At 40.6% G+C, this 27,843-nt stretch overlaps 1 protein-coding gene across 1 annotated transcript in view; it reads right to left on the bottom strand. All coding sequences in view use genetic code 11, as the record gives it.

Annotated features, from left to right (window-relative positions):
- The window catches only part of EGR_03159 (Transmembrane protein 184C), a gene marked incomplete at both ends in the record, with an annotated part of 44,579 nt that extends 17,447 nt beyond the window's left edge, over positions 1–27,132 (bottom strand). Inside the window, 25 exons of the mRNA XM_024492408.1 lie at positions 2,154–2,482; positions 2,574–2,700; positions 3,467–3,550; positions 6,631–6,732; positions 6,779–6,867; positions 8,220–8,343; positions 9,566–9,636; positions 12,343–12,700; positions 15,810–16,003; positions 16,789–16,860; positions 17,170–17,263; positions 17,314–17,406; positions 17,737–18,436; positions 19,809–19,872; positions 19,947–19,990; positions 20,064–20,116; positions 21,986–22,385; positions 23,778–23,952; positions 25,890–25,989; positions 26,079–26,191; positions 26,256–26,349; positions 26,423–26,497; positions 26,585–26,790; positions 26,829–26,865; positions 26,900–27,132. Coding sequence (XP_024353082.1) covers positions 2,154–2,482; positions 2,574–2,700; positions 3,467–3,550; positions 6,631–6,732; positions 6,779–6,867; positions 8,220–8,343; positions 9,566–9,636; positions 12,343–12,700; positions 15,810–16,003; positions 16,789–16,860; positions 17,170–17,263; positions 17,314–17,406; positions 17,737–18,436; positions 19,809–19,872; positions 19,947–19,990; positions 20,064–20,116; positions 21,986–22,385; positions 23,778–23,952; positions 25,890–25,989; positions 26,079–26,191; positions 26,256–26,349; positions 26,423–26,497; positions 26,585–26,790; positions 26,829–26,865; positions 26,900–27,132 — 4,031 coding nt within the window. The remainder of the gene's footprint in view (positions 1–2,153; positions 2,483–2,573; positions 2,701–3,466; positions 3,551–6,630; positions 6,733–6,778; positions 6,868–8,219; positions 8,344–9,565; positions 9,637–12,342; positions 12,701–15,809; positions 16,004–16,788; positions 16,861–17,169; positions 17,264–17,313; positions 17,407–17,736; positions 18,437–19,808; positions 19,873–19,946; positions 19,991–20,063; positions 20,117–21,985; positions 22,386–23,777; positions 23,953–25,889; positions 25,990–26,078; positions 26,192–26,255; positions 26,350–26,422; positions 26,498–26,584; positions 26,791–26,828; positions 26,866–26,899) is intronic.
- Between the last annotated feature and the right edge of the window lie 711 nt (positions 27,133–27,843).

Below are 27,843 nucleotides of genomic sequence, written 5' to 3'. Positions count from 1 at the left end.
TGTGATATGTTTATTCGCTTAGTGTAGCAGTACCTGGAAAAGCCAATTCTTATCTCAGGTCATTTAGTCATTCAGTCAACAAACAATCTAAAACGCACAGTATGTTCCACAACGTACAAAAGAAGTAACAAAAAATAAATTTGACGTCTTTAAAGCCCATCATCGTCAGTTAGTTTATGCGATACCCGTTTGTTAATTGACTTCTACCTCATTCCTTTCTCAGATGATGCAGTTGCCAATTCACTATTTCGTCACTCAAACTGAATATTACTGAAGTTTGTTTTTTAACATACAGATCCCACGTTTACATATTAATGGTTGTACGTGTTCATTCACCACTATTAAGAATAGGGAATCCTTCTGAGCCCAATGCATCAATGTTTGAGCGAGTCAGCACCAGAACTGAAATGTGTCAACCATATCTACGTTTTACGTTACACTCTTCCTAGATGTTATATTGTCAATGCCATGAGAAGTCTCTGCAACCTTAAAACCGAGTTAAACTAAGATGGCAAAGCCGACAAGCTCAAATCACGTCCCTCAAATTAAACCACTTATTGACGAAAAATCCAACTAACTGAGGGGTTGTTAGTAGCACAAATAGAGTACTGGCAGGCCGGCCCAGTCTGTGTCCTATTACCCGCATAAGCAGACAAATTTACGAGCCGTACCAGGAATCACATCGAATTCCCGATCGCCTAACACTTATGAGGTCTGTTATAGTCTTTATGCGTTTTGGCAATGGATGCTTGAGGTTCCTGTCAAGCAGACAACATGAATTTTACTGTCGACAAGTACGTCCTCAATTTTATTGCACCTCAAGATGCTGAACGCAGCCCGTGCAAAATGCACATCATCATTTTACGGCCCGCAACGTTGAATACACGTACTTGTCGCAGAAAGAGGATGTGATAATAGATGAAAAACTAAAAAGTACAACACTATCAGCATTTGATTAGGTATTCACGACTTACTTGCAATGAATTAGGGCATCACAGAAGAATTCAACACTACAACTTAGCTTTCATTACAAAAATCGGTCCCAGAATCCGCCTCTCATTCTTGGTGGTTGCGACCGTAGCGGATCGGTCGCCTGGAGCACTCCACAAAGCGTCCATTTTCGAACCTCCAATAACTACCATGCGTGAAAGTGGTATTTTCGCACGGACTGCATGCATCAATGAGGGTGAATTTGTACTGCCAGCAAAACCTGCTCGCGATAGTCAATACATTACAACGTGGTACTCCTTTCCATTCGGATACAGATAGCGCATAAGTGCCACTGCAATATACGGCCTAGAATTACAAATGCCGTGACACCAGCAGCGCAGAACATGCTGACGCGGTAAATTTTTACTCCTTCTTTATTTTTCATCGTCTTCACTTTAAAACAAGCAGTAATTTCAACTCCTACCAATGATTATTCCTTTTAAAAGGAATAGATGGCCAAAGACTGCAGTGCCCATAGCGTCAGATAACCACCGATCTAAATTTTAAAAACTAAATGGATTAACTGCCAGTAAATTGATGCTACATGCATGATAAATGACAGCTAAAATACTGTTCATTCTTTCTCTAAAAAAATTTGCTCTATACTTTATTTCTGTGAAAAAAATCGTTTGTAACCATATGGGTAAATGAGATTATTAAAAGGGTATATGAAATCGGGTACGTGAGAATTCATTTCACAAATGTTAACTTTTCTCAGATTAAATCTTTTTCATAGAACCATAAATAAATCGAAAGCCTTTACCACCCTTAAATGAGTTCCTTCATACGAGGAATAACGTAGTATCGCAAACAGCCCGAAGCGTCAAAATAAAAAAAGAGGGTTAGTTGGGGAGAGTCTGGCCAGTAAATGCATTCTTTGAATGGTAATAATTCGCGAAGCACAGTTCTGGCAAGCCAATTCAGTCCTTAAGGTTAACGAGCTACGAGATAGATAAAGAGGATGGCATAAAGCATAACGTTTATCTCAATCTACGTGAGTCAGCAGCTGCAGTGCTTATCGCTTATGCTATTCCAAAAAAAAATGGGCCTTCTAAAACAACGCCACAGGAATTAAAAAACTCACTGGTTAAATAAGACAAATTAGCGCCATAATGGAAAAGTTAATCATCAGAAAACGCGCTCCCACAATACCATAAACACACCTCTGTCCACGAAGCAGCCCACACGTGAAAAAGTATGGACACCACGAACAGAGACGTTCCCTGTCAAGAGGGGGTGGAAGTGGCAGCTCCCAAAGCTTTGTCTCCTCTCCCTCCACCATCAACCCTTCCCGTGATGTGAGGTGTCTCAACGACGCTGCAAGATAATTTCGAGTCTGAAGTAGGCCTCGAAAACTGTTTGCCTGTGGTTTGACCAGTCCCGAAAGATCAGATTGGTCCATGTGACGAAGGTAGACAAGCCAACCGTAGTTGGCGACATTGACGATGCGATCGGCATGGCGGTCGGCGAGCATGAGAAGGTAGAGGAGGACCTACACGGAGGTTAGAAAAGACACGGCTTCGTGATAAAGGTATGAAAAAAGTTGCAATGTTAAATGGGGTTTCGTAAAGAGAGAATTTAACCTGGCCTTGGTGCTCAAAGGAGAAGGATGGCTTCCCTGTTTTCAACTCCAAAGGAACGAGAAAGGGCGGCGCTTGTGAGTTGGTTGAGCAAACAACGGTCATATCAATCTTCCCCTTGACACCAAGTCTGCAGGGTAGGAGAAAAAAGACGATTTTCAATTGCGGTATTATTCGCCAAGTATAAAATTCCGGTGCTCTACAACACTCGATGTCTCTTCAGTCTCTAACGTTTTCACCTCCATTCAGATGGCATGGCTGAAAAGAGAAACTTTGATTTCGTTGACTGTTTACAAGTCAAAAAGTGTCAGAGTAAATATATGGATGATGAAAAAACTTGTACCACGTCAAACCATTTCGAGTGTCTTAGAATTTAAAGGCATTTTGAGAGACCTGAATGAATGATTTAAAGGAGCGATTGTCAAATGAGAAAATGGTCGTCTCTAAGATCTTGGAATAATTCGATAGAGATCCAAAAACACATTGAAAGACAGATATTTCACCAAAAGGACCGCCGACGATGGTCGTACTCCGTAACCTGAATCGGGCTGACGGCTACTACAAACAATCAAATTCAACACGAAAAAAGTTATGATTAAGTAGACACAGAAGCTGGTCAATGAGAAGAAAAAGGTTGACTTTATTTAAATGAGAGAACCATCTCTCTAACGCAAATGACACTACTCCATTCAAACCGCAAACAGAGGTCTGACCATTACGCGTTTGGGATGTTAAACCCCACCTTGCAAGCTGTAAAACTTTCACAACTAGTTTCACTGAAAATACCAGACCGTCTCATTCTAATTTCTTGTTACAAGTACATATTTGATGATCTTGTTCGTGCGTATGTGAGAGACCAGTAGTAAAAAAAAGAGGGTAAAAAACAGTTTGCATACTTGGTGCACCAAATATTCTCCTCAATATCAAAGACTTCCTTTATCACCGGCATGTTGGTGCCACTGGACCAGGCGCATGAGGTGCTAAAAAAAGAAGCGAAGTTATGGAGTAGAACTACCACTTTTGAGTGTGCATTTGACTTTGTGGATCTTTCCCGGTATCCCCCATTCAGCCTCCAATGGCGGTGAAATTGAGCCAGCCCTTCCACACTTTTACAACTAAGTCACTTCCGAACCCGCACAATGCTACGATTTTAGGGATAGCCCAGACGATGCAGTAGCAAGATCAGTAAATGAATCCATTCCACAATACCAATTCAGCCAATTCCGTCATAAATGGAGAGTACCTAACATGGATGGCTGAATCAGTGGAAACCCACAAAGGAAGGGCTATTAAAACCGCGTTGAGCTTCGGCAACCACATTGATCTCAATTCCAGTCATAGAGCATGGCGAAGTCTAAACGAATCGTAACACATCCTCAAAATACTAACTATATTAACATCACACATTATAAAAATCAGAATACTCCAGATAGGTAATTGGATAACATTAAAATGGCAATGAAATTGAAAGGATGAGTAAAAATAGAATGCAGCTAAGACAGCTTTGCCTATGGAAAAGTGCTTTTGGATGAGACCATTGGCACATGAAATGTGTTAGCTTTCGAAAATCAACCACCTTTCGGTAGAACATCCCGTACTTTTCAAAAATGAAGTTTTTTACCCAGGAAGTAAAACATAAAACTTATGAAATGCATCCCAATCGTTGGATACCTTCGCCTTCTCGCCATGAAAAGAAGTCATTACGCAACCCCCATTTCTGTCCAACAACTAATTTCACAGGGCTAATCACTGTCACCAAAGCGAACACCGAGAAAAAAGCTCGTCAAACTAATTAAGCAAGGCTTTGCAAACTTCTCTTGATTCACCCTCTATATCACTATCCGCGTTTACAATAGAGCTACTTAATAGCGTCTTCAGGGATGATTCGAGAACAAAATCGGTTGCAAAGTTGAGAAACATGTCCGACAGCTTTAATCCACTCTCAAAAAAACCATAGAGGTCTTAGCTATTACTTCAACAAGGACTAGTCGTAATACGAAAGACATCATTGAGGAAAAAGGTATCCAAATTTGCAGAGATCCAAAGTGGAAGGTCAACGAGGTCCATGTGCATAGGCTCTTAACAGACACTTTCCTTAATCAGTAATAAAAGCGGTGTACAAAACAACCCGCCACACTGTCCGTTTGATATTTTATGACGCCGCGAACTGAAACGCCACTGGATTGGACGAGCTCATGTGCCGCGTCCATAAAAAATCGGTTAGCACCACTGCTCTTTTACTGCTTAAAATCTCGGCATTTTTAAGATGTTGACCAACAGTTCGACACTTAGAGAAAGAAATTTTGTAGCTGAGAAACCCTGAGGTTAATTTATTTAGCCAATTAACTTCAAAATACTTTTTGACCCCACCAAAATATTTAGTTGCAAACACATAAATTCATATTATAAAAGTGAACTTTCTTTTTTAGCAAACCGTCCAAATCTTGAATTTTGTGTCACAGCGATTAATGAGGTGAAATTAACAGAGGGAAATACAAATAACGGGTGATGTCTAGAAATAAAATGTACATCTACATTGTAAGAATTTGACAATAATACGGATGGATAGCAATGAAGAAAAAGGAGAAATAAGCTGTCCATGCAAAGTAAAAGAGTTAATTTGCGTGCAGTATTACACATTTTCGCTTACAGACAAAGGATTCCATAAAAAAAGACATTGGCATTCAAACTGTTATTGGTGCAAAACACCGTCTAGCCTAGAACCCTATTTTCCAGAAAAACCTATTTACTGCAATTTACCTGCAGAATACGTGACTGGTGAACAGAGAGAGAGAGAGAGAGAGATCTGCGTGATTCTTCCCCCGTTTTGTGGCTGCCCCAAATTCACTTAAAAACCTGGCGCAATAGCCAACGCAGAAAAGTAAAAACTGAAAGTACGCTGATAAAGGGCTATACCGCTGAATAATTTATTTAAGTAGACATGTCCCTGTTGGCAGGTAACTCTCCAATAAACGTATCACATGACTGAAAGGAGGTCAAATGTGGGTGAAATGATCAGATTAGACCTACATCAGTTGAAAATGGAAAGTTGTGGTAGAAGCTAACAATAAACGGGTGCCAAATGTCAAATAAACTTCAAGAACCACCTCACAACTTGAAAGAATGTGTCACGCACATTGCGGGCTGCTTGCCAACCGATTGAGCGATTTAGGAGTAGAAATGACTTGTTTGAATTTTAAGTTCCAGTGAATGGACATGTATAAATCAGTGGACATCTCCGAACGTCCCACTAGCTAGATACCTTACACTTCTTAGGCAAGCAATGCTACATCCCCACAAGTCTACGCTTGCTTTGTATGGGTGTGTGTGGAGGTATGACAGACCACAATTACCACATTTCATTTCAATCTATACATTTGTAGAAGGCCAAATAATTACGTCCGAGATATACCAACTAATAGGAAAAGTCAAGCGGGAAGAAGCTACTATTTCCTGTATCATCTCACAGGACAATAAAACGCAGGTTTTCAGACTTCATTTCTCTTCAAGACTGATTCATGAGATGGCCACTTTCAGGAAGGATTTTTCGTAATGTGGTAGGAGACACTGCCCCCTCTCCTCACCATCTGTATCCCCTGGACAATATATCTCTAAATGATTATCATTACCTTTTCCTGGCATACATAAGGTCTGAGATGTTTGTTTCCAGAGACAAAGTGTTAAATAAAGGTGAAAAATGAGAGCGTACTGTAATGACGTTTATTCCTATGAATGAAGAAATCTACCAGTCATTCAGAACTTATACAAGTTCTATTTTTATAGCATAAATTATGGATTCCAACGCATCCACCCCTCGCTACTACCCTCTAAGCTCTGTGTACCAATTACGACGCAGTTTTCATATTTTTCTGCCTCAAAAAGTGTCTCTTTCTGTCGTGAAAAGATCAAAGCTTGGACAATTGGGGTACTGATATGAGGGAATCTCGGTATAAAGTGAGGGGCTTTATAGCCTGCGGTGCCTTTGTTTGGCATTATCAAGATAAATGGGATGAAAACTGGAGATATCATTTTTAGCCTACAAATCTTTCACTATACATACCCAGAGTTAACGACGCAATGCTGTTTTACCCATTGGTTAATCTTTGGTAGGAAGAAATTCAGCGATTCACAAAACTTCTCAACCGAATCACCCATGGCGTGCCTAGAAGTGAGAGGCAGGAAGGATTAGAAAGGGAAATTGAACCCACAGTTGGAGAATTGTGGACGGTATGATAAGGTCATGGAAGAGAGCTGCCTGAGGTGTTGACGGATTCCCCGACATTTGCTGCCTGACAACCTGAAAGGTGGGAAAAGGTAACATTACCAAGGTGAAACATAAACGGCTTCGGCTGACGAATTTTCCACAGAAATAAGCCATCGGTCCTTTTTATTACGCATAGAAAAGGTCACCAGAGCAGCCGAATGTTAGGCGCAGGATTCGCACAGTATTTCCTTTTAGGGAAAATATTAATTTAAAGCAGTGTTAATGGAAGAAAATGTTGAAGAGTAAGTGTGTAGTACGGAAGCATTACGGCATGACACAAAAGTATTTGACTAGTAAGAGGTAATTCTTAGCAAAAAAAGAAAAGATTTAAACACGGTCATGAGAATATGACAGATAAAATGTAATAATTTTATTCAAGTTTTATCAGAAGATGGATTGCCTTGAAATAAATTTGGTCCCCAAATAGTATCAGCTACCAGGCTTAGCAAGAAACCATGTTTGACATTCACATCTCTATGACATAGCAACATAAAATCAACCATTAATATAACGAGTTGAGTTGTCTTTGGTGAAAAACTACTTAAAAAACCATAAAAGGGTAATGACTCGAACACGACCTCTGACGCATCGACGAGGTGAAATAATTAGCGCAAACAACTCGAAACTTCAACGTCTGACAAGTACAGCGAGATCAAGGATAAGGAACATGGTCGGTACATCCTACGATTCCCGAAGTTTCACACTGGTATGTAGTTAAATTTCATTTATAAGCTGGAAAATGCAAGGAGACACGAAATGAACATTAACCGGCAGAGAGATTTTCCCAAACCAATCCATCCCCAATGTAGTTCGAGTGACAAAGGATTGGGTGGCATTCAGCGGGGCATCGAGCACCTTTTTAATAAGATTCAACGTTAAGCGTTATGACGGTAGACACTTCAACGAAAACCTTTTAGGTTTAAGAAATTCTCAAATAAATCTCTCAATGCAGTTCAGCTACCAGGGAGTATGATGGAACTTACCAACCAATCCGATTTTCCAGAATAAACAATGGGCTTAATAAGTAAGATAATCAGCGATTCAGTGGTTAGGTAAGAACTGAAGCATCTACCGAGGATACACTTTGAAAATTGCCAAAGCACGTCCCAAGAAATGTATTTTTTTCCAACCAACTAACCAATGGCCACTCGTAGCCCATTTATGTGGATTTTGCTTATGGTCAAAGGTTTGCTCTTTGCAGTAGTATTTATTAAATAAATTTCTCCGTGAAAACGAGTCATATTTTTGAAAAAGAAATCTTTCTCACGATTTTCAACCAAAGCCACCCTAAAAGTGGCTCGAAACATTGATTCACTTCCGGGTATAACGAGTAGGCAGTAAGAGTGAGCAAACGGACTAACGAATGTGGTGTCACAAGCACGTACACCAGTGTCGCACTGTAAAGCTCCAGTCCTGGTGCCACTACCGCGCGGAGGTGATTCACCGACCAGATTCGTGGTGATGCGGTCAACGATGGCAGAATGTCGGTCTACACTCATTGCCTGCACCCTGTAACCACTTCAAGATGATGAAGTGGGACATGCCAATAATTTCGTAGGCAACAAGGCAACGAAATTCCGGATTTATTAGGATAGATAAAATGTCTTGAAAGCGTCCATATGTTGAACAGATTTCAACTTGTAGATCGACGAAACAAGTCACAACAAATACTGGTTCACACATAATCTATATCATCTCAATAAAGATGTTCATAGCCAACCATATTGTCTCTCCTAACGAAATATCTCAGGGTTCACGAAAGTAACTACACAGTGAGGTATGCCGGTAGTTTTTTTGGGCAGTGTTGAGATCGCGGTCCAAAGCTAACAAGTTGTGAGATTCCTCAACCATAATTCAAGTCAAAATCAGAGGGTTAAGTGATAAACAGTTCCAAACAACCTGCACTCTTGGCTTTCCAGCTCTTTTACACCATCCAAATGAAGCTGTTAACTGATTTTTGGTCATTTATCATCCACACAAGAGAAACTCTGGAGCTACAGTAGCACCACAGAATGTAAACGCTACTTCTCGAAGCACATTTCAAAGATAGCACAGTTATTAGAAGACTAAAGAGGTTTGTGGGGTTGCGCTACAATTCGGGAATAATGACTCGTAACTTATAGGGGCTTGTAAAGTGTATGTGGTTGTTTACGATAGTGCTCTACAATGGGTAAATAGATAGTGTGCCAGTCGACTGGTCCATTGGGGTGCTCTTTACCTCCCTCTTTTCATAACCCATCCTCACATTAGCAAATATTGGTTAAACCTAGTGGATGTGATTCTAGGCAGTCTGCGCCACAAACTGCGTCTGACTAGATTTCATAGGCAAAATAAAAGAGTATCGTTAACTCCTTTAGCGCGCCATTTGAAGAAAGTGTGGTAACAGGTAAAGGAACATACTTCCTTTAAATATTTTAAACGAATCACTCAAAGGTTGTCAATTCCTGGTAGTAAAGAAGATTTTCCGCACTGCAGATTACAATAATTCACAATGAACGTAGCAAAAACAACATTTTGTCATGTTTAACGTGGGCGACGGGACAATTTGTTCCCGCCCATAAATGGGTGCCGCATGCCACGTAGGAAAAGCAGATGGCAATTAACTTCGAAAAACATAAACTTTGTATTTTTTTACACTTTTTTCAGGTACGTACTAAAAAATACTTCGGCTTTATTAGGCTGCTTGCCAACTGAATTGAAGGGATTGTTCAATTGAGGGCCAAACAATTACGCACGAGACATATCTACCCGATACAAACCCAGCTTGTACAAGGAAAAGTCCTCCTCCAGAAGCAGCCAGGACTAGTAAGTCAGTGAATGAGAAAAAAAGCTCCACTATTACAGAAACTCGTGCCACTGTAAAATCGACGTGTCAGAAGACTTACACTTTAAAACGGAGTAGGATGGGAGGAAGTTACTGCCGTCCCCAATTTTCCAAGTTCCCTGATGGTGCTTCGCCGAATGATTATTATCACCTCTTCTTAGCACCAAACAGACGATTGAAAAAAATAGAATCGCGACAGAAACGAATACGACTCTGGTTATAGCTAAGTTGATTGTATCTGTAGAAGAAAGAGTTGTATGAAAGTTGAACTTCCGGCTGGCCTATATCTTGTTAGAAAATAATCCACGGTAATGGTGACTAGTTCAACCAATAAAGCACTTTAATAAGCTCTCTGAACTTATTTCTCTTCGACTATAAAAGTCATACGAATTTGGTAAACCATCTTGTAACTTGTAAAAGCCCGTGTATGATTTTAATGCATGTAATCTGTGAATTATCTGCCCATTATTTGAAACAGGCTTGCAATACACCACAGTTTAAAAATTTGATAAAAACAGAAAAGTAGAAGACATTCTAGTGATTCTACGAACAGCAAAATCAAAAAGAGCAGAGGTCTCAGTAAAATGCGGCAGACATTCTAACTACATTCTTAACAAAATATTACCCTTAAGTCAACGTTGCCTTTATCGAGTGCTTACTCAAAAAAATTTAAAAAAATTAACATCTTGCACCAGGGCTGCTCACAACTGGGAATCGTCACCGGTGAGTACGTGTAGCCGTGCATTGAGAAATTATTGTAGTGAAAAAGCTTTCACAAAATTAACCAACAACCATTTTGCTCAAGAGTTCATTTACTCAATGGAAAATATGCTTTCACAAGGAATCACCAAAAACAACAATACATTTGGATGCCATTTTAGCCGCACACATCTGCTCACAATCTCAGCAGATAACAGAGCAAATCATTCCCTTCCTTATGGTACAAGTTACGCTAAGTTTATCAGTTTATTTTTACTCAAGACTTACGAGCATGAAAAGTAAACCGCAAGAGAAGACAGCTTGCCAAGCAGAAATAGTTAGCCATAAACAGTCACTACTACTTTTCCTACATCCTTCGTTAAATACGCAAACTTAAAAGCGCAGAAACATTCCGAAAGTTTCTTGCGGTCAATTTGTTTTCATGAAACATAATTTGGAAACTGTCATAACGCATGTTTTATAGACAAATGCGGAAGCAAGAGACTGAAAGCGTATAGCATTAAACACTTTGGAAAACTTTCTAAAGACTCCCTGAGTGGGAAAACATCAATTTCCATCATTCTTGAAATAAAGGTATCCCTTCAACCAGCACTGCCCCCGGGGAATGACGACCACAAAAGGGATAGAACTTTTACTGTGCCATACATAATGGAAGCTGTTAATGAGATGCAGATATTTTCTTGTCATTTTCGTAAAATCAGCCAACTTGGCAAGCGGTAATCGTTACATGAAGGACCCGAGTGAAACCAGCTACAACCCCTTTGGCTTTGTCCCCTTTACGGAAACATAAGAGAGTGAAGAATTTAATGCACGCCGCAGTGATAAGATTTGCTTTGAACAATTCATAAATAAGAATAAGCTTGGTTTCAAAAACGATTACCAAACCAAGAGAAAGGGAATAAGACCTGTCCCATGGAATTACCTGCAGACATTTAGGAAAATATCGTGACTATCCTTCCTGAATCAATGTTGTTGACGAACATTAAATGATCTCTGGGCTTTGAAACGAGCCAGGGGCTTTGTGCAGCTCATATCGTTCTTAAGTTAACAATATCTCTCCTTATTCTGGAACTGAATTCAGACAGAAAGCAAGTACCAGTGTTTCGTACAGGCCCAACAAAGCAGTATTTCGACCCAGTCAGCCGGTGTAGAACATACCTCTTCGTCAATAGTGGATTTTGAGTGACTTCTAGATGCCGAACACTTTCTCTGCCTAAAATTATTGTCACTCCTAAGCCATTACGATCTAGCCTATGATCAGTATTGGTAGTTTTCGGAAAAGACAAATAACACCATTTGTAACTGCTCCACGATATGATGTGTACACTAAATTAGTAAAAATAATAATATTTGGACGTTTCACAGACACTTCAACTTAAGATGACGAATTTCGGACAGATAAAAGTAGTCACAAGATACGCTCGGACATTACAAATAGCCAGTCTATCTCCAACCTTCTTTTTTACGAACCTAAGCATAAGAATTTTCGAAAGTTTCCCATCATTATACTTTACATATCTACGACCAAGTATTAGCTCAATGAAATTTTCAGGGATACAAACCGAAACCAATGATGCTGTACGAGAGAGGAAAGCCTCATGAAAACATTGTCAACGGGCATAAAATAACCTCCAGAGGTCAAATGTACTTGAACATATTAGGGTACCACTTATTCTATCTCTTCTTCAGTCAGCAGTAATTGGAGGCAAAGGTGATCGTGGACGCAATAAAATGAAAGGTATCATCTCGCACTCGCTGCCTGGAATTTCTACTGGCTCATCAGGAATAAAGCTAATCGTTCTGAAAGTGACCTTCAAATAGTCTCAAAATGTCCATTCCATCCGGGTCTTTGAACGTCCCAAACTTTAGTGAGAATTAATTTTACACGAAACAGACCATCAACACGTCTCGCACACTTCCCAGAACAAGTTGAACATCCACCCTGACACAGAAACAGAAATTACCTGCTGGAAGATCCTGTGTACCAAGCTGCCCACGAGCATTATACCGCCTTCAGATAACGACGTCGAGGTGGTAGAATCAAAGTCAGAAGATCTCACTATAGTCGACTCTGCCTCATCTCTATCCCAGAGGTGTTGCAGCACCGCTCGTCGAGCGCATCCTCTGGCTGAGGCAGCCACCGTGGTGCCCGATATGAGTATCTCGGGATGGAGGACAAGAAGGGGAGGAGTAGTGACACCGGACGGCAGTGGGTCATCGGAGAGGCTCCACGTGGAAAATGGGGACGTGGTAGTTGATTCGATCCCGATGGAACTGGGGATCAGATTGATTATATCGCCCGCCTGAAGTGGTGTGTCGTACCTATGTGACGAGAGAAATTGTTATCCTATTTAACACATTCGATGCCATGGTCACATCAGAAAATCAGCTATCGCACCCCAGATGCTTACTGTTCTAATGACAACACCAGCATTCACAATGCCCAAACTGATTAATATAACTATTACTCAAAAAATAAAACAATAATTATTCTCAGACCAGAGATCCTACATCCTCGTTAAAACTTTAGCAATCTATTTAAGACGCACGTTTTGTTGTAATCAGTTGCCACTATAAGAAATACAAGTCACAAATTTGTCATTTTTGTTCATAACGCTTAAAACACATCAGAAAGCGAAGAATAACCTTGACAGTACTGGTAAACAAACTTTTACTTCTTCATTCCCAACACACTTGGAGAGAGTAAACAGCGCATATCATTATGAGTCAACTCAGTCGGTTGCGATAGAGGTACCAAGGCAAATTCAGTCAAGCTTGGGAATTCGCTTCCACAAATGTAAAGAGGTGATGTTGCGGAGATAACTCTATGCAGTAGCAGATTATAAGCTTGTCCTATTAGACACTAGCAGCTGACACTGTTAATCAAGGTAGGGGGCAGCAGCATCCACAGGACAGCGTGTAGGAATGGGGTCAATTGAAAACGGGGACAGCACTCGCGAACGTAAATTTGCATCTGCAGGAGACATCAAGCATAGTACGATAGTGGAAAGCCCAGCCGTAGTGAGAAATTTATATGGCGTAAAAGTAAATGCTTTGCAGCTATTTTCACTTCAAGACGGCCAATCCTATTACTAAATTGGGATGAGGAGGGGTGAGCTTGTGATGGGAATGCGACTTTTAAAGGTACTGAACATTTAAGCAAGCAAACAAGTAAAATCAGACACCCCCAAACGATTCACTCACTACACACCCCACTCTCTCTTAGGGTACGCATAATTTTATTCCTACAAGACCACACTTCCTTCGTGTGTGTGCGCCGTACCGCAGCCACAATTGCTCAATTGTGAATTGTTCACAAGGTGAAAACAACACTTGTGGATAAAGTAGTTCAACTCCATGCAACTCTAATTTCTGTAAGGTTAACACCTTCCTTTTCTTCTTCAAAAGCGGACAAGGTGGGCAGGGCTTGTCAACCTGTCAGGGGGCAGCAACCCCCATCCCTACTGGACAGCGCAATACACCACGTCTCCGCAAATATTACCGTTCCTGACGGTGACTAGCCTTTGACATAAACAAGCCAGACATAAATAAAGGCTAAATTAATATCAATGTAAATGAGCTGAAAGCAGGTGTGTAGGAAAAACCAGTGGTCACCTGTTAAGCGTTAGTGAATTTGCATGAACTGTTGACACATGTAAATTTGTTTAATAGGAATCGGCAAGGCAAAAAAACCAGCCAGATGGATTTTGCCGCCATAAAAACTGTTAGTGAAAATTGGAAAGAAAGTCGTTCTACGGCATGGCCATTTTCAACAACGGCATCGCTGAGGAAAAGCCATCTCGCACGAGCATTTAAAAATGCATCAAAAGCGAGATACATTGCTGGAGAGCTTCGCTAGAGTCACTAAGACAAATTCTGAATGTTGATTTAAAAATAGCTTTAAAAGTATCAATGTTCAGTTCCCTCATGTAAAAGACTAGAGAATCCACTCTCTAAAATCTTAATTTGATTTTCTTCTGGAAGTTCTTATACCCTTCTGTAATTACCTTTTCCAGTGCACCCTCCAATTTTTCCTGAAATAGGTTTATTTTCACATACCAACAACGAAAAGTGGACAGCTTGGGAAATAAACAAAGCGAATGGCTGAGGATTTTAGCCGTGATCATAAATTAACCAGTTGTGATAGAAGCTGGACTTAAATTTACGCATGTTACCAAGTAGGCAAGATTAATTAAACTAATCGCATAGGAGGCTAGATTTCGCTTTGCATAAATTAAAACGAGAGCAAAATAAACAGAAAATTGCCTCAAAGCCTGTCTCCATACCTTGATTTCATATATAAACAAATCCAAATGTCTACAAGATGTAAAAAGCACTGCGATTTTAAGCAAAATAGTGCCACTGACAGTGGTTCAGCAGCGTCCATGTGCTAGTGAATTAATAGTTGCAACGACTCGACCCGCTTAAGAGAAAATAATGTTGCAAAGGTCTTTCGGTGACCTGATGGTGAACCAATGGTTCTAACGACTAGAATTCAAAATTGGGAAGGAAATCTGCGGGCTAGCTTGCAAATGCACATATCGCATTTGAGTGTGCCACGAGGACACCTTTTCCCAATTGGGGTCAACACGGGATGGTAAAAAGGAAGGCAAAAAACGAGATTTTGGTGAATTTTCAATGGCGAAACAGGCCTTCAAAGTCAAATACCCCACCGAAAAATCTGCAAAACATAAGCCCCCACTGCATTTTTCATAAATCCAGGCCCAGAAACTGTGGATAAAGCACTGTTTCCTGTAGCATAAATATACCTGAATAGGAAAACTTGACCGGAAATTCAGAAAAGTCATGTAGTTTGTAGAGTAGAGAGAGTTTAAGTGATAATATCTTAAAAATTTTTGGGCAGAATAGCTTTTCCCTAGCCTTTCAACGTTAGCATTATTCCACGTGGCTCCTCGTCTCAGTGAGATTTTGATTGTGATTGCGCCAGTTCTATTCAAGAAACAACAGTTCACTTAATTGTTTTATTTTTCTAATTGTTTTTTTATTTTCAGCTTCCAGTGGTTTATTCTCCACCATGATGCCCTACAATAGCTTCAGAGGGTGGCCCAATGGAATGTACTTAACAAATTTCAACACTGCTTGAAAGGAAAGTTGGTCGCTTCGGACGAAAATTCGGGGAAATTTAAGCCCAATGAATTTGGATGTTTACTACGGAAAAATTTTTGGGGAAAAGCATCTGTTGCGAGTATTTCTATCGCACATCCAGCAGAAAAGTGACAGCAAAAATGAACAAACGAAAAGCAGCAAACAAAATCGCAACTTGCGAAATTGATACAAAAGCACAACCACGAGTCGAAATTAAGGGTCCAAGTATACTAGATATTGCAGGAATGTGAGGAAAACTTCAATAGGCTGCTGAATAGCATAAAAAAGTGGGAAATTAAGCATTAGCTTCGAGTGGCCACATTACACTGTGTACTTCGTTGAATTACCTTCACCTCCAAATAGGTATTCCTGTGGAAACTGAGTGTTATAAATGCATTCCCTGTAGAGTCTCGTCAAGCCCATTAATTCGATCACATCGACATCTACGGGCCACACCACAATCATCAAATTCGGAGGTCTTCCCGTTGGAATCAGATAAGTGTCACGTGATCTTCGTTCCTATTGCACAGTTCGTTCCAATTTATCGTGTATTTCCGACAGGCGACACGAAAAACATACCACTGAGACCAACAAAGACGATGTCAAAAGCAGACAATGGAATGATAGTTGCCTTAATTAACTATAACACCATCCGAGCTGCTTCGACAAATCAGAATTAGATTTTTAAGCAAGTGGGATAAATATCTATTCAGGCCACCCATGAAAATGGCTTTCTTCCAACCCCCCAATTCTCCCCTTTTTCACTTGTAGGCATATTACAAAGCATCCTGCAGTGGTACCTCGAGTGCCACAGAAGGACCTTTGCTGATAGATCGCTTGTGTACAAGTGGCCTGGCCATTACGTCTTCCCATTATTTTGACCTGAATCTTTAACAGTGCTGTGTGATTGTGAATTCTTCAAGCACAAATTTCGGAAAAGGCAAAGCAAGTTGACGAAGGAAAATTAAAATATCACACTTAAAAACAAAGGAATTAGATTTCAGTTGAACTCGATGAATCTAAACAAAACTAACATCCAAGTAAAATAATCTTGAGCAGTTTTGAAGTAGAAATAAAATAATTCCAGAGAGCCTCTTAAGATTCTCTACTTGTGGAAGTAATAAGCATTACAATCTACAGCCCTTTCACTACGAGACAAGCTTATTTCTAGAGGTAAACAAGCTATCACTTACTCTAGCCCACCTACTTTGGTAATCGCCTATCTTTTGGGTAGCTTTTGAAGATAATTTAATATTAACTTAAAACAAATTTATGATAAGCAGTAAAAACGCAAATTTACTTACCACGATCCCGAGAGATGAACTGTGGGGGATGCCTGCGTATCCAGACAAATCGTAGAGACTACTTTTGAATGGCTGTTAAGAGAGGACAAAAAAGAAATTTGAAGAGAGCCCTTGACAAGTAATGGCGTTTTGGGTGTCAATTCACGCACACAAAATGAATGCGCAGAAGTACAGCAGCTGACTACTTATGATGAAGTGGTCAAATGAAGTAAGAGGTGAACTTATACCCTCCTAAATATTTTTTAAGTACGGAGTTTGTATGGGGTTTTGCGCTCCATGTTGTTGGACGAGACACAGCCAACGGACAAATTCCCAATATAGCATGAAAGGACCCGGTTACTACGCCATTAATCGTCGTTAAAACTTAAAGCACGACCTCACCCGTGTTCGAGCACCATCCATGAACTCAAAATTTTCCGTGGTCAGCTCAAAGTGTTTCGAGGCTTCAAGAAATGAAGAACCACTAATAAGTGCGCTTTACGAAAGATCAGTCAGAGGCAAAATTTGAAAAAGCGAAAAACGCACCCACTTTCCGTGACCTCCATCACTCGGCATCGATACCATGGATGTCGTTTCACTTCAGAAGTGAGAGGGACTTGTGTTTTCAGTTCCGCTTGGCTACGAAGAAAATCAGGAAAAAAATATAACAATTGGACATTTAACGATGAAAAAGTAAGAAGAATAAGATTTTTTCAAAAATTAGTGCTGCCCAAATGTCTTACAGTTCTTTTATGGCACCAATATTTGCACAATTGAAGTGACCAATTCAGCTGCTCTTAAAACATTAAGCATATCACTTTCCTCTGTCCCAAAGGATCCAATTTATCAAAAACCAGCAAAAAAATGCCACATTTGTAACAAGCGGATTCAGGCAAGAAAACCTGGACATAACGTATGCATGGCGCTGGTACCAAGCGTGCCGAGTAAAAACACCGTTTATAAACTCACTTATTAAATACACTCCCCCATTCTTCATCTAATGCATCAACAAAGGATGATTCCAAGACAACGTTCTCCACTGAAGATTCTTTAAGTGTCTTCTTCTCCATGCTCGAACGCACAGTCAACCCAGAGTTCGCTTTTGGCGACCCACCACTATCCACACAATTGCTAAAAACCTCATTCAAAACATGCATCTCCTGACTGTCCAGGTTCGGGGCCTGTCTCGCCTTGGTCAATGGCGGTGCGGCCTCGCTGCCATCCTCGAAGACGACACTTCTATCCGTAGAAGCTTCGGCAACATCACTAGCAACTCGTTTCGTTGGACGAGTTTTGCTCTGTGAGCCCTTACTGACTGCCATTTGAACCATCTTTCTAGCACGCTGACTCGCAATTGTGGTGCGGGAGGAAGGAGCACCGAAATTGACTTGCTGAATCGGAGCGTAGTTGAGACCATTGTAATCACCCTCGCGAGAGACGGCATCAGTACGACCCTCAGCGGCTCGTTTTGCCATAACGAGGATGTGACGTTGAGTCACAAAACTGGATCTACGTGGCTTTCGGTACAATCGAGTAGAGGAGGAGGGCTGGGGTCGTGTAGGAAGGGGAGGTTGGACAATGTCACCGGTGGAGGATTTAAAGCCCTTGGCAGGGGCGATTGAGGCCTCGGGAGTGCCAAAAATTATCGATGTGTTGGGCTCAGGAGAGGCTGTAAAGATCCAAATCAAGCTATTAAGTGTTCAGAATACAACAGTAGATGAGAATGCGTTTATCAGGGTCTCATTACATCATTTAGATGGTGAAGGAAAAATTTGAGCACCGTGAGGGTTAAAAACAACTAACGTACAAAGCCATGCAGATGAATCACCTTAAAACGCATCAAGTTTAGGAAGAAACGAAATACTTGGTTATGAATAGTTCCCACTGTTGAAAAAAATAATCTACAGGTAACATCAAAAACTTGCAGAAATTTTTAATGTGAGTGATAAAACAATCAGTCTGCGCCTAAAGTGAGAATGGGAAGTCATTTTGGAGGCTAACAAATAAACGGGTGCAAATGTCATGCATTAGTAACAAATGACGGTAAATTTTAAAAATCATCATGATAATCTTCTTCACTTACTTCACGCCCCACGAATCTTAGCCTGTTAGCTAAACAATGAGTAATTTGAAAGTACAAATGACTTCTATGTAAATTCAAAATGCCAGCAAAAAAAAACAGATAAAATCATTGTATATCCTGGAACAATCCACGCACTACACACCCCACTCTCTTAAGGCATGTACCACTTATTTTCCACAAGACCACACCTTCGTGTAGGTGCGCCATACCGCGACCACACTTGCTCAATCGTGAATTGTTCACTTCATGAGACAACCTTTTCCCCCTCCCTCCTCTTCTTCAGAAAGAGCCGAGGTAGACAAGGCTAGTCATTCGGCCGGTGGAAAGTAAACCTTACTCCTGCTAAAAAACTCGATTCATCGCCGCAGATATGTCCAGTGAAAAAAAAAATGTACATCTCACAGTGAAACGGAAGGGAGATGCCACCTTTGGCCAATTCTACCCATTCGTCTCACACTTCCCCATGTGACAATTGCCGTCTTTTCTTGTCATTAGCACCAAAGAATCGAATTACTGTATGCAAAGTAGGATAGACAATTGGGAAATAGAAGATAGAAGTGGCTGGGTGAGCTATTTTTTCTCGAGTGTTAAAACGTTACATAAGATTTGGAATTTGTAAGCTTGCGTCTTATTGGGAAAGGACTGAAAGTTTCAACGGTGATTATTTCAACAGCTAAAGTGTTTTAAAAGGTTGTCTACAAGTATTTAATCTTTACCGCAATTAATCCAACGAACGTATTTCGCTATCTTATAAAAAATAGGTACTCTTGCAATACAGTACAAAAAAAGAACTTAATTCTTAATTTATTGCCTAACTTGAAGTCACAAATTCAACTTTGGGAGCAAGATTTTAGCCTGACTACAAGTAAAAACCATAAGGAAAAAAAGAGGCTCTCAAATCCTGATGGTCGCTAAGGCAGCACTGCTGTCAAGCAAATAACTTGATTTGTTTGTCTACCTGGCTCTGGCGGTCCAGCGCTCGTCGAGGCGCCTGGCTCCGCGCCTGCGGTCGTTACTGTGGTCTAAATAAAGTAACATAAAATGATATTAAGAGGGCTCTGAACTTCATCGCCTGCACATAAATGTGTGTACAAACCGGTCGGACAAACGCCATGAGCGAAACCTGCCGTGTCGAGTCACCTAAAACAGATAAAAAATGGGACTCTCTGATCAAGGCTTTCCTGTTTTTTATAAAAAAGAACAGAAAGCTTACCTTTGGTTGATTTTGGCACCATCAACCTTCTTCCTCGAGGCATAATCGGTGACCTGAAAGAAATTAAAGAGGCTTTTATATCACGATCCCATTCCCAATCTCCAAAAAATGGACTTATCAAAAATTTCCTTGACCAATATTTAGGTGTCGGGGGTGAACTTATACTTATTAATTATTAATGGCAGATATTAATGCATTAAGTATTGTCGATTGATAAATTCTGCACGGAAATTATGTGGTTTTAAAGTGTTTTGGAGAGGTGTCATCACTGTTTTGAACACGGGCTTCAGTTTCGCGACTATTCTTTTTTAATTTATGGGCAGTAAACGGACCAAGTATCCATCAGGAAGACCATAACGCTTACACACATGTTTGTGCTAAAGGTTCATGTAGAGGCAACCTGGCACTCACCAACTGTACTCAGCAAATCACCCTCACGTCTTCTGGTAAATTATAAAACAGCTATATTGATGGCGACAGTTTATTTTTGGCAGTGTTTGTCTCGACTGGAACTCTTACAAGCTTATAACCTAAACACAAACATTCCATAGCTGTTGACAAGCTAGAACAAAGTGTGCGGCGACAGTGATTACGTCAGTTGCAAACATCTCAGCCGCGTCAGTTAGCGTTGTTGCCGTAACGCCTGCAAAACATGGCCAGTTCAAGATCTACTTAACCGTACAAAAGTTGAACGAATGCCAAAAGCGTATGGACAGAAGGCATAGCATCTTATCGTAACGACAATAAGTGAAGAGTGGTAGCCTCATTTGTTCAACCTCTGTCACCCCTTCCGACTAATCCCACACAACTAGGAAGGGCGAAAGACATAGGCACAGCGCAAATTCTCCACCTACTACAGCGGCTTTAGAATAAAAAGCTGCAAAACCTCCGTTACCCTTAACAGAGAATTAAAACTAATGGCAGTTTTCCATGTGTAGCGAGTAATTGGGGCAAGAAGAGCCACCCACTCTATAATTTCCCTAAGCTACAAAAATTACGACCTTTCACGTGGTTATTGCAGCAATTACCATGTTGCTTTCTTTTGGGAGATGTAGCAGTATATGATAATAGGCGACTGATTTTAACAAAAACACAAGGCTTAGATCATTACATCGTCAGCAAAACCAACCAACTTGTATTTCTGTAACTAAAATTATGGAAATGAGACGGTGGAAATACGATGAAAAGGTCTTGACAAAGGCTGTAAGCGAATACAGAGAACTTTGTCAGTTTGATATTACTCAATAACTTATTTTAATGGGTAAGAGAGGACTCAGAGTTAGTGAAGCATGACCTACGTAGATGAGGAGACGGAAATTCTAGAATGGGAAGTGAAAAAAAAAACATTTTATGCACATTTTTGCATTACTTGCCGTCATGAGCTCCTCGTGATGCTACATAATCACCAACTAGCATTGTCCTGTGAAGGGGGAAGCTTAAAAAAACTGACATGGTGGTACTTCATTCGAAACTGCAATCACAAGTATTTGAAAATCCGGAAGTTTTCAAGCATTGGTCAAAATGTGGCCAGAAACAGCAAAAAACCAACGATTTCTAGTGGCACAAGCTACCGTGTAAAAAGAATACAGAAAAAAAGATGGCTCTGACAATAAGTTAAAAGCAGTCTAGATTGATTGCTTTTTTGTCATCTCAAAAGGTTACTAGCTCTAATACGACATTGGCTTTATTTTAGACTCCACGAAAAACAGCTTAAAAGAACGGCAAGAACGAGCGCAACGAGGTAGCAAGCAGAATTGGCAGAGGTTTAAAAAACAATAGGTTTGTAATCAAAGAGATTGGAAGAGCAAAGGCATTTATTTGTCTATTGACTGGCTGGAGAGGTGCGCTTTGAAACATGCACAAAGCTGGATGTCTGACCAATGGATTAACAATGAAAGACAAAATGCTAGAGCTTTGGCAACTCCTGGGGCACGCTGATGAACTCCGGACGGACAAAAACGAAGCCACCTTCATCTTCCTCATTATCCGCCTCTTCTTCCTCCCTCAACGCATGTTTCTCATCACGGCTATCGTCACCATCATCATCGCCCCAGGGCGTATCAGGCGCCAGGCGATCGGGAGGCCAGTGGTGATGTGAGAGAGTCCCTTTCCTTCTACTACTTTTGCTCGCATTCTCGTCATCTTCTGCAGGTATGAGAGGTTGGGACTCGATGTCTACCCCGGCATTAATTCGGCTGCTGCTATCTCTCTCCAAAGACGCGGCAGCGAAGGCGCGAGATCGTGCCAATCCGGGCACCACGGATGTGCGAGGCAATGGCTGGAAGAGACGACTGGCAGACCCAATGAAACCGACTGTGGTGCCTACACGTAGCAAAGAGAAGTCTTTAAAATCTAGCACATAATCTACTGTCAGAAAAGCAACTTGGCATTATGTGTATCAATCAAGAAAATGCGATGTATAGGCCCCTGACTCCTACTTGAAACTGCACAGGGAGTTTTGAGGACAAGATATATTTAAAACGATGCCATCTCTTCCATCTTTAAATCAAGTTTTTGTGTGGCGTTTATGTCAATTCACATCGGTTCGGACCTCTAACTCAAATACGAATCCTTTGTTGCAAGAGAATAGCCTAACATTCTGAAGTGGGTCCAGCGATTCAGAAGGACTGAATCTTCCCATACATCCTGGGTGAAGCGGAAGTGGATAGCTGGAAATTTTCATGAATATTTCGCTTCTTGGATTTCCGGACGTGTAGTCATCAGAATTAAAACCTATTCTAAGGAATTGAGCACTCTTTTTCATCCCCTATTCCTTTTTATTGTCAGATATTTTCTTGTAAAAAGACGGGATAGACAGTGAACCTCATTTCTAGAGCTGTAAGCTGAAGTGTAGTTATTTTCAGCAATAGTGAAATAAGCCGTGGTATAAGAGGATATTTTAGCACAAAAAATCGTAGAGATTTTATTCAGAAAGACGGGTAAAATGCACGAAGCCCTCTACGTAATGCACTTTTGTTGGAATTTCAACAATTCCCTAGTCAAATTGCAAAGATACCTAAACCTGACGTTACTCGAAGGAAAAAGGTTTGCCTTCATTTGCATATTTGACAATGCAAAACTTTTCAGTGCACTGTAATGCAAAACAAGGGTATGTTCACGTAACCCAGACTACTAATGTCCCCTCCCTTGTGCATGTTAACAACGGGCTTGTCGGACGCTGCTGAAGATGGTAAGCCAGGCTTCCCTGGTTAGATAACGCACCTAAATATCATAGAAAAACAGTACCAGCTTCGATGCCTGGATCTTCAAAAAATCACGACAGAGGAGCTATAAAACTGCGGCGAATGTTGGCAAACACACCAGCCTCAAGTTTTCTGTAATGGCTGGATGTGGAATAATCACTTATAAATTTGCATGAGGATTTGATAACTGGTCACACAGATAAAAGAATGAGGGAAAACCCAGGCGCGCTACTCATAACCATCAAAACGGTAAACAGTGAGTAAAAAGAAGCAAATACAGAACAAAGCCCTATTATACTACTTTAAAATAAACAGATTTTGCTTTTCGGTAGGTGACAATTTGCCTAAAGCACGTTTCCGCCGTAGAACATTGTCCAGGTGCAAAACAACCTGCTAGAGATGCTTCATGATTATATTTGAAGCTAAAAGTGTCCCCCACCCTCTTCGAAGGGAAAATTAATGCAAGGTTGGGTACGAAATGTCAACAATTTGGAGGAAGTTGGCGACTCACCGACATGTCGAACGTGCTGGACGACGTCGCGTTTGACATCGGAGATGTCGAGCATCGACCACCATGAGTAGCAACAAGGCGTGCGAGGCACACTAGCGTCGTGATAGGGTGCCGCGGTGAAGGCGAAGTGATGTCCCACCGCTGCAATGAACATCTCAATACACACTGCGAAATTCTAAAAATATAGCAAAGAACAGGGATTACATCTACACTAGATTTCTTCAAAATCCAAATAATGTTGAGGAAGTGAAAATGAAATGTTCAGCTTCGCTAAATCCTTCTACATCATTTCCAATAAACCCGCTACGATTCTTCTCCTCAGTTACCTACAATTTGTGACCAGTTGTTATGGATCCAAACATCCTTTGAGGATGATAAGTAAAAGGATGACAAAACTTTATTTTCACATAGAATCTTTTCCTGTCAGATAGAAATCACACCAAAGAAGTTGAAACAGCAACAATGAAGTTTATTTGTTAGCACCTTACTCTTCTTTGCAAATTTGATACAACCATCCTGTTGGTGAGCGCACTGCACATGGTTAGATTATACAATGTGAAAAAAGAGCAGATAATTTTCAATTTCAGTCTGAAGTCCAGTAATGTACCTCTAGTCTACCTTGATTGACATTCAACATTCGCCTATTCCACAATTCACACTTCCATTCACTGTCTATGTACTTCCACATGAAAGCGGAGCCTCCACCCTGCATCTTCGGCAACTCCACCTTCATCACCGCCGCCATAGTTGGTGCCAAGACTGAACTCAAAGGCCTTGCCGCCACTCCAACCATCGCCTGCTCAGAGCGAGGCTCGAATTAATCTCTTCCACTATGTCCCCGTTTTCGTCAACTAAACTACAGCCTCCTTTTCTTCTGCCAAGGTTTTCTCGAAGATGACACTGCGTAACAGATCCAATATGCGGCGCGTGTGAGCAAGCTTTGCTGTTTTCACTTTACCAGATGACGAGGTGAAGAGGACGAAGTCAACTTGGCGGGCGATGCCATAACAATATACTGGCCGAATCAGTACGCCACTGAAGAGTGGCAAGCACCACCACTTAAGCCCCGACTTTTATAACCAGTGTACACCAATCATGATAGACTAAAATTTTTAAGGGCTCTTTGATTAATGTCCTCATATTAGCGCCCCAATTACATCCAATGGTGAATTAGAAAGTAGTTTCGGGGTCGCTTCTGCCCAAAGACGATCCTGGAGATGTTCAAGCTTAACATTTCACTTCTAGAGTATATATTTTGCCACTAAGTGTTGGAATTTCTGGATACGATGGTAAAGCTAAATTACAAGATATTGAATAAATGGCAGCACAGTAAAAGGTACGGGCCAAAAAGGGTCTTCAATGGCTATTGAGGTTAACTTTTGACTTTTCAGTTGCGCAAGTAATTGATTCATAGTGTTATCGAGATAAATATTTTTCTATTCATAATTTTAGATAAATATTACGATTAAACGATTTTAATAAGAGCAGACAGAATGAACAAACTGGTTTCATGAACGTATTACCACAAATGAATAGCATACCGCGAAGTCGTCTTAAATATTGTCCACTATAATATTAGAAATAGGAAAAATGCTCCCCTACCCATGTAAATTATGATCGACACCTAAATATACCTAGGACAAGAGCAGTGGTACTAAACTTTAGTTTTTTTTCTTTCATTATTGTGGTTATCAAATGAACGTCCTAACCAATTCGCGCACATCACAACGAAATACTCAATTCACCCAAAGTGAGTTACGACTAAGAACATGAAGTTCTGCATCGGTCAAAGGAGTGCGTGGAGACAATTCAGTCGAAAACTCTTACACCAAACGAAGAGTAGCTAGCTATCCAGCCAAATGAGGGAGGTTCAAACCGGATCAATTTTAGCTTCAAAGTCTGCTATTGATATAAGGCAGGTGCGACAACTTTTGAATGACACACACACAAAGAACGTTTTACCCTATGATTAATAGTAGTGTCAGTCCACACAATGCATTTTAAAAGAATGCGATTCAACGAGGCTCTTTATGTGTGCTTGAGGAAATAAAACTGCAAAAGTGGCCACGGAGATAGGTGACCAAAGGCACCCAATAAGGGGAGAAAGCCTACCTGAAATGCAATACCAATGGATCGTTCATCTTCCAGTTTCCATGCCTCCACACGACGTATCACTCCAGAAGCAGCGAGAATGGAAATCAGGACAGATTGCCTAGGGTGAGAGAAGATGAAAGGCAAACATCGTCGTCACCAACACAAATTCATTACGATGGATAATAGGTGGTAGTGCAAAGAGCTTACCAAAATGACATGAAAACGACAAACTTGACGCAAATGAACTTTGAAATCGGCTTCATCTCCTTCAACTCGGCCCGAGTACATTGATAGAAGAGTACCAGGCAGTAGAGTGCCCACTAAAACAGCAAAAGGGAGGGAGATAATGAAGGAATGGGCTTAATTTTTAACTAAAAAACGCACAATTTGCGAAATGTTGTTGATTACAGTGAGGTACACATAGGCGTATCTTGGACTGAAATTCGTCTCTTCATATACCTTGCAGACTTCACATATCCTGTTAAGATAAAACAAAGGTAATTGCGGATTTTTTCGTCTCAACAAAGAAAAAGATATTATTTAGAACTCACAGAGCTATAATTGTGGTAATGGGGCGGATGACAGTATACTGTAAAACGCCATGACGACAGTGTTCGATAAAAGGTCTATAAATAGTAACTGATGGATTGTAATGAAACAGCACATCAATATAAACTAAGTTGAATTTCGAAGCCAGTAATAATTATGCACACCTTCCCATCTGCCAGGGTTTCAGGCAACAAAATGGGACAATATGCTTCACCTGGGGGACGGAAGCCAGGTGGTTATTCAAATTGGCGTCCTTTTTCCGAAGGTAGTTCAACAGAAACGCCAGAAAGTTGTAAATGGCGTAAGCTTCGTAGCATTCGCGAAGTGTGTCAAAGTAAATTGCGTATTGGGGAAATCGGAGAGCGAACCACTAAAATCACCAATGCGAAACTAACAGACAAAACATACTGCGTTAACTGCATATATGGGGACCATCCACAAGATTCTAGGTTGGGTAAATATGATAAAGGTTTGATTACCGGATAATGTGTATTTGCAAATATGGCTTTGTATAGCTAATCAGGTGCTCCAAGATAGTCCAAATCGAAATCGGAATAGCTCCGAGGACAAACACACCGCCAATGAACCGGGCAAATGTCATAGAACTGGCGGATTCATTTTTCAGGGCGACAATACAGAATGGAAGACCGATACATAAGGCAATGGTATAAAGTGCAATAAAAACAGGTTTTATCCACTTCTGCCATACCATCGTAGTTTACATTAAACAAAGAAATAATCTCCGCGAGCTACATTGGCAACCAAAGCACACTGAAGAGGCCTTCAGGGGTACACTAGTTTTAAAATTGTATATTAGTAGTCTGAAATTCATTGGTAAAACAAGATTTTTAAAAATCTGCCTTACTCTTTAAAAGGCTTAAACATATAGTAGGCTACCTATTTTATTCATATTTTTAGAATATAGCAAGCCTCGCACTAAGCTCAGTTTTACTTACAATTTTTTTCGCTAGCAGTGCAGCTCGTGTAGCCTGATTTGATTACATTTTCATTGTCTTGGTAAGGTCATGGTAAAGAAGGAAAGCGCCATGCACTTTAACCATGGCAAATGACCAATTCAAAAGAATCAACCTAAAATTTGTAGTTTTTCAAAGGTTCACTTATTAAACAATTGCTTTTAGGTTCCGATTTCATAACAGGAAAGTATTGAAGCCAAGTTCAACACCAAAGTAGTCAGGTGTTTGACTAAATTCTTAGATGATTCTAAGGGTGACTTATCCCATTTTTTCTCCCTAAGAATGTTGTTTCTATGATTAATGCATTTTGTTTTCAAACTCGTCTTCTGCACCGCCTCTAGAAGGTTTTGACTAAGACACACTTTGAGATCTTGCTAGCATTGTGGTACTTTCGACATGTTCAAATCCCACCCCCCAGTTTTAAACACTCGATCAAAATCTTGATTTGC

This window comes from Echinococcus granulosus (genome assembly GCF_000524195.1).
Source record: "Echinococcus granulosus chromosome Unknown EG_S00016, whole genome shotgun sequence".
Classification (NCBI taxonomy): domain Eukaryota; kingdom Metazoa; phylum Platyhelminthes; class Cestoda; order Cyclophyllidea; family Taeniidae; genus Echinococcus; species Echinococcus granulosus.
The sequence above is the reverse complement of the archived record's forward strand: the minus strand, read 5'-3'. Positions and strand labels throughout refer to the sequence as shown.